Source organism: Leptosomus discolor, chromosome 4 (assembly GCF_034619465.1).
Source record: "Leptosomus discolor isolate bLepDis1 chromosome 4, bLepDis1.hap2, whole genome shotgun sequence".
Lineage (NCBI taxonomy): Eukaryota > Metazoa > Chordata > Aves > Leptosomiformes > Leptosomidae > Leptosomus > Leptosomus discolor.
The window spans coordinates 77,187,907-77,195,334 of NC_141394.1; the positions used below are offsets into that span (position 1 = coordinate 77,187,907).

Consider the following 7,428-nt stretch of genomic DNA (forward strand, 5'->3'; position numbering starts at 1 on the left):
AAGCAAAAAAAACCTGTTATAAAATTATTTACATTCTTATTGGAAGCCTGTTTCTCTCTACACAAGTCCTGATCCTGAAGTCCTTGGTTAAATTTTAATTGATTCTTTCCTAAGTGTTTTTTTCCCTGTCACTTCCTTGTGATGACATCATTTCTTTCTAGTGATGTCCATGGGTGGTTGATCAAGGGACGGTAGAAGTGGGAAGCTGGTTCCAAAAAGTGTCATGTATGCCTGTGGGTCTTGAGTGCAAACTGAATAAGATCCACAGATGGTGTTTCATGTAAAGTGGTGTTTTTCTATTGAAAAACTGCTGAGAAATGATTCTGCAGCTGACACGGATACAACATCAAACGGTGGGCACTTTGGAAGCGAGACTAAGTGGAATTCCTACATCTGGATAAATTAATTAGGGTAAATTACACTCCTTAGTTAAAAATCAGAACATGTATGCAATGATGGCAGCAGATGGACATGAGATGAGTCCGTACCAGAAGCCAGTTGCACTGGTTGCTTGGATTGCTCTAACTGAACGTTTGCTCACCTTCAGGGTGAGTTGGGGGTTCTGGTGCCTTTCAGCACCTGCCTTTTAGATTAGACAGGTACTTAATCAATTTTGCATTGAGAAATAAAGGGTTAGTCCATGGATCAGCTGCCAGTGGGCAGCCAATGGAGCTAAGGAGAAGTGTAAATGGAATGGTTGGATTTCTACATAAGAAAAGGTCTTTGCTGTCTGGCCATCTGTCTCAAAATCCAACTGGTTTGCTCCAGACCTTCAGTGGCAGCCAAGAGATGAAAAAGGATAGTTTGTTCAAGACCCCCCATACTTGTTCCTCAGTGGAATAGCAAGAAAACAAACCCAGGGCTTTTCTTTTTCGACATTTCTTAGTGAGCTGATGTTTCTCCAGATCTGAGATGAGTTCACTGGAGAACCTACACCTGTTTTTTAGGTGATGTTGAGCTAAGCCCTTCCGTTTGTCCATGAGGTGTCCATCTGATGCCCAGTGTGACAATCCATATTGGCTCAGTTCTCAGCATGAGGATCAATGTTGACCCGTAACATGAAATCCTTCCCTGAGGAGACAGGAGTCATGGGAGAGATGCACATACAGATAAATTGATCATTTGGTGGCACTTACTGGGGTTGCAGGGGGAGGTAGGGAAGCACTTGTGATGTTTTCCTAACATCCTGATCAGCTTTGAGCAGTTGTAAGAACACCATCCCAGCTAGGTGTATTACATCAGCCATATACCCATTTCCCCTATGGTTCCCAATCATCATCCAAGCACAGGGCTTGGAAAAGGCAGCTAAGAGCAAAGAGTTTCCTCTCCACAGCTCCATCCAGCCTGCAGCATCAAGCAAGAGCATGGGAGAGGACTTTGGTGCTCCTTCTGTGTCTACACTGTGAACAGACAGTGCTCATCTCCTGCCAGGAGAAAAAAACTGTATTTCACCCTGGAAGAAGTGTCCAATTCCAGTTCAACTCAATTTATAGGCATGGTTTGGGGTAAAACACACACTGGAGACCTGAAGGCTGTCTGGGGCCCTTGTGTTGGTGGGAAGGGATGGGGAGGAGATGGGGATGGGGTGGCCAGAGCCTGTAGGGCCGGATCGTGTTTCAGAGATGTGAGGACGAAGATGGCTACTGAGACACCCGAACTACGCCTGTGCTGGTGCTTCCCCAAGGCAGTTTCCCAAGCAGCATCACTGCCATTTCCTTGAGCCCACCTAAACCACCCCATCCTTTGGCCTTGCCAGTCAGGGGTCGCTTTGGCCATGTTTGTAAGGAAAGGGAACAGACCCCTTTCCATGCCCAGGGCTTGTCCATCCACGCAGCCAGGGCAGCTGTGGGTGCATGACCAACTAGGACATCCCCAGCAGGATTCTGGCACCTATGCCTGGGAAAGGGCTGGAAGAGTCTCATCAGCATGGAGCACATCTCAGAGGGTCACCCAATGGCTCTGAGCCTGCCCCCTAGCCCAGTTCCATTCACCGATATCAGCACAGCCTTGGCTCAGCCTATTACCCAGTTTCTACCAGGCAAGAGTTTTGGGTGAGTTTTGGAGGCTTGCATCTCTCTGTAGCAACAGTGAGGAGGTTGGTGATAATGGAGAGAGGCCTTTAATACAAATGTTTCTTTAATGGACACATTTTACACAGTAAAATGATTGGTGTGTGCGGGATTTCTAGATTCTCTTGCTGATTCTCTTGTAGGTGAGGTCTCCCATGGTCAGCGTCTGAAAAACAAATTTAGAGCGTTAGCTTTTCATGGTGCTTGGCTCCAGATTCTACTTGGAAAGGATATGGTCTTGCAAATCAAAACGGGAGTGGTCCCCAGTCTATCTCCTATAAACTGAATTATTAAAGCTTTGGATTTCTTTGTGAGTACTCCAAAGCAGGTAGGGATAATCTGGCATCCCTCAACTGGGATCAGTCTGCTGCACCTCGTTCTTTAAAGGTGCCAGGCCCAGACACATATCTAGACCTCTGGGTGGGTGAGAACATGCCCTCATTACACAAAACTTTGATCAGCAGTGCCTACTGGGGTCTCAAAGAGCCTTTTTTGGATTGAACTGTAACGAAAAACTGCCCTCAGTGCCTGGCCAACTGATCGACTTTGGCTGCAGAGCCTGAGTGCAAGCACATGCTTATCTCCAGCACCTCCCTAAGGTACCCATCATCTCTGTAGGCTTTCCAGGGCCAGACCCTTGAAGGCAGCTGTATGCACTATTAAGCCAGCAGTTGCCCTTCTCTTCTACACTTACATTGGTGATGATGTCTCCGTTGAGTTCGGTGACAGATTTCAGCCCTTTCAGGTTGGCGACCAGTTTGTTGTTACCCTCCAGCTGAACAACAGCCTGGTAGGAAGAGACAGAGGCATTCATGTTATTGCTGGAGACCGTCTCAACGCCTGCATTTTGTCCTTCCCCTTCTGTACTGAGTTGCCACCGTCCCCTCTGTAAGCTGTTTGGAGCAAGCTGCTTCCCTGATGGTTTTGGCTCTCCTGGGAGGAGGAGGAGAGATGGTTATGCGGATGGTGACTACAACACTATAAGCGTTTGGGTGTTTACTTTGGCCTCTACAGGAGTGTGATTTTGCAACCATACCTATCTCTCTCCCAATCAAATTGAGACTCACTCACGGCTCCCGCACTGTTAGATGCCAGATCAGGGATCCTTGGTGTCACACCAACACGTGAGGTTTGGAGGAGAAGAAGGAAGGCTTTTCACCCTGCCAATGCTGGTGCCTCTGTGCAGCCCTGATGCTCCTTGGGGCAGCTCCTCATGCAGCACCCAGACCAAAAGGAGCTGCACGCCTCCAAGGAGAGGATTGCAGAGTCACCTGAGCTGGGCCAGGGCACGCCGTGTCGTCTCCTCTCCACCACCCACCTATTGCACATTGCTGCAGCAGCCTCCTTTGAAGTGGGGTGACAGGGAGCTGGGCAACAGCATGGGGCTGAGGGGAGTTTAGGGTGGGAGACTATTTAAAGAGCTTTCAGAAACACAGTCACGGCTGGAAAGCTCTCAGAAGGACAGGCACATCTGCTGAGTCTCTGCCCTCCAGGAGCTGCACATCTAAAAATGCTACAGACAGCACCAGCACCCCGAGGGCAGCTATCACTGACCATTGAAATGACTTTAAATAAATAACCCAGCAAAAAGCATTTCTGTTCATCTGGCTGTCCAGCTATAAGACATGTTCATCTGCCCTTGAGCTGCTGATTTATGGAGGGTAAAACTCTTCTAATAGCCATTTCCCCATAGTTTATTCGCAAGGGACTTCAGTGATGCTGGAAATCGTGATACAGCTGTTATGGCTCTTGGAGCCCAATTCACTGGGGCATTTCTCTGGTGATCATCCCTCCTGCTTTCAAAAGTCCCTGCAATATCATCCTCTCCCAAGGTAGAGGTGAGAGGCAATATTTGCCAATGGCTCTGTCTTGACATTTTATGAGCCATTGGAAACTAATGTCCAGGAACGGGAGCTGACCCAATTTCAAGGGTGATAAATCCTCACCTTGCCAAATCATCTCACCCAGTGTAAACAGAAGCAGTGGAAAAGGCTAGCAGAGAAGCTAACAGCCACTGGGACTTGAAAGCAGAGATTTATTGGTTTATGATTCATTGGCTGACTTTTCTGCGCTACCTTTAAGTCAGCAAAACGAAGGTGGGGGTATGTTTTGTGTTGCAACACAACAGAAAGTCAGCGCTCTTCCACCTCCAATCTTTCAGACCTTTAGCTGTCAGAAGAATTTACCAGAGCATCTCTGTCCCCATTTTCCAAATGGGCTATTAAAACACTGGCTTCCAGTGTTTTCCAAGCTGGCTATTACAATAGCTTTAGAAATGCAAGGTTTCATCTGCAGAAGTGCTGGTTCAGCAGCTTGTTTTGTAAAAGCAAGATGGGAGGTGGTCAGTTCAGTCTTGGGCTCTGAGTTTCTCAGGAAGGGGGCTCAGAAATGGACTGTCATTTTCAGAAATGTGTCCCTAAAAGACTTGCTGAGGACCTGCAGGGAGCAGGGCAGCAGGTGTCACATCTGCAGACTTGGTTTCAGCAATTAGCCCCTTCCCATTATATTAAATCATGCATGCAAACTGTGAGAGGCAGAACCAGGCTGGGGAATTACCCAGGTCTTTTGCCTGTGTCAGCTTTAACAACCACAGTCTGGTCATTCCCTTTGGTCAAGTGCAGAGGGAATGGCTGGAAAGGAAATTTAATGTCCCTGAGCCCCCACAGCCCTGGCAGAGGAGGAGCTGATCACTCACCTTGACTTTCTCTCCTGTCAGCATCTCCATCTCACACTCCTCCCCGATAGTGAACTCGTTGTGCAGCACTTTAGAGCCAGTGGTCACAGTAACCTTGAACTTTTTCCCATCCTGCACGATTTCTGAGATGCTCTTGATGTCCTTGCCCTTCTGGATCTGTTCGTCAGGAAGCCCTGCCCAGGAACAAGAGACATTAAGTGAACCTTGGACCCATCGGTGGGCTGCTGCTGAATGAATGTGGCAGGATTTGGGGACACACGGCCTGGAGGATTTCAATTCCAGTGTGGAAAAACCTTGCAATGATGATGGTTCCCCAAGGACCACGTGGCCCTGAGTCTGCTGGAGAGGAAGAATAGCAAATACTATTATCCTGGGTTTTGTGTGGGAACTAGACATCTCCCTTGTCTCATCGACCTGGCTGGGAGCAGAATAGCTACCTCCCTGGCTAAGCATCAGACAGAAAGTAAAACCCCTGTTTTCCCTCCTTCACTAAGAGGCAAGCAGAGAAAAGTGGAACAAATCAAGGCAGAATGAGGGAACCAAGTGGGTTTTTTAATGAGATTCAGGGTCCCTCCAGACCAGCTCACTAAAGTCTTCTCCCAAAGCCTGAAGCTGCTCTGACAGGCAGAGGCCCTCTGGCCCGTAACCGCGCAGAAGCAGTGCAAAGCCTCCTGAATCTCCCAGCAGGAACATGTTCCCTGGCACAGACACTGGTGGAAATCTAGCTAGCCATATTCATCATTAAGCACTTGAACTACTCCAGCTGTTTTTCTGATGAATGGTGGAATTTGGGGCTTTGCAGCATCGCCGAGCAGCAGCAGCACAATGCGCTGAGCGATGTCCTGCTTCGCCTTCAAATTTCACAGCCTGGCAGAGCAGATCTGCAGTCGTGCTAAGCCACCAAGGTGCCGCTGGCTTATCATGTGTGTGCAGCACTCTGTGGTGCTGGCCCGTGGCTGCAGAGCCTGCTGGGACTGTTCTTCTGCAAGCTGTAAGATTTCACCCGGCATCTCTTGACCTTCAGCCACCAACTTTCTCTTCTGAGATCACATCTCCATGCATATGCATTTCAAAAAACACAACAACTGCAAGATGGCAGACAGAAATAAGAAATCTGAGAGGTGTCTTCAATCTGCACCATCAGCACAGCAGCACAGTTGGGCTCCCAAATATCAGTAGGATCTGCGGAGGCAAAGGAGCACATAGCACATGCAGGCACTTACCAATGGCTTTCATAAAAGGCTCAAAATTTTCCTGGGACTGCAGTTCGTACTTTCCGGTGAAGCTCATGATGGAAAAGCTACCTGTGCTCCCAACAAGAGAAGGTGCCTTCCTGGTAAGCAGAGCTTGGTTTTATATGGTCTTTTTGCCTTACAAGTTTGTCAGAGGTAAGATGATGTCATTGTTTTATGGCCATGTTAAAACATTAACACAAAACTGGGCAATGGTCAGTGATAAATTGCTCTACATTTTACAGACCTCAATTTACAACATGGGAGCAGAGAAAATCCTGTAAACCCATTTTATGGAGGTAGCAACGTGGCATCCATAAACAAATGATAACAAAAATAATTGTGCAAAGAGATTAATTATCAGAGGAAGGAGCTAAATCATCTAATCAGCTTGCAGTCTGGAAATGCACATCTGGAAGAGGGGAAAGTGGTGAAAGAGCCGACACTGATGCGATTTCTACTTGCTGATGTGTGCACGTTGGGTCTTTAGCACTGACATGAAGAGCAGTGGCTGCATGCTGGCAGGAACTAACTTGCTCAGTCCCTAAGATGCCTCGTGGTCCTCTGTAATGGTGGGTTTCGGTGTAACCCTGGTGTAGCAGTAGTCACAAAGCCATCATTGTCCCCTAATGAAAAAACACAACTCAAAATCAAATCCTGGGCTTGAACTGGCCCATCCTGAAAACTGCAGTTTAATTCAGATTCCATCACTATGGCAGCCTTGCTTCCAGGAAAGAGGGATATGGGGATAGATGGACCAATGCCATTAGTGATCTATCAAGGCTATTGCCAGGAGCCACTGCTAAAACCCTCTTTCCTCTCCTTTCTCCAGAGCAGCCACCGTCACTTGTGTACTGAAGGAACGTCCCGGACCTCAGAGCTTCATTTCTCCCAAATGCCATATCAGAATTAGGGCCAGCTGCAGCCTCCAAGCCGAGCCTGGTTCCTCCCGACGAAGCAGGACCTGGGACTGGGCTCCTTTCTGAGTGTGGTCCCCTTGGCTGAGCGTTCTGGGTTGCTGCATTGTGTCTGAGCATCCATCCTCTGGGTCTGGACTCCCAGGCTCTGCTTCTTGCTCCCATCTCATCCTCTGCCCCAACGAATTCTTCTTTCCTCCCAAAGTCACCAGCTCAGCGATTTTCCTCCTTTCCACTCATGCCTTCTCATCTTTGCAATTCTTCCTTTCTGCCTTCTCATAACCTTGGCCTTTTTTTAAGTGAAATCACAAATAAGCATGAAAAAAACGTATCTCCTTCCAAGCTGGAGATGTTGTCAGAGCCCTCTGCAGCTGCCTGTCCTGCTCCTGCAGGCTCAGCCCAGGGCTGCCGCCCACCTCCTCTCTGCACTGCAGTGGTGCACAGTGATGCTGCCCAGGCTAGATTCAGCCTCAGTGTCTACCTGATGAAGCAGGAGAGGGGAAAACCTCTGCTGG

The 7,428-nt window shown here is 48.3% G+C and overlaps 1 protein-coding gene across 1 annotated transcript; it reads right to left on the reverse strand.

Annotated features, from left to right (window-relative positions):
• Positions 1-2,184: 2,184 nt before the first annotated feature.
• Positions 2,185-6,054, reverse strand: FABP1 (fatty acid binding protein 1). The gene is made up of 4 exons (XM_009953588.2): positions 5,988-6,054; positions 4,765-4,937; positions 2,764-2,856; positions 2,185-2,235 (listed from the first exon to the last, which is right to left on the reverse strand). The coding sequence occupies exons 1-4, from the start codon at positions 6,052-6,054 to the stop codon at positions 2,185-2,187; spliced, it is 384 nt and encodes a 127-aa protein (XP_009951890.1).
• Between the last annotated feature and the right edge of the window lie 1,374 nt (positions 6,055-7,428).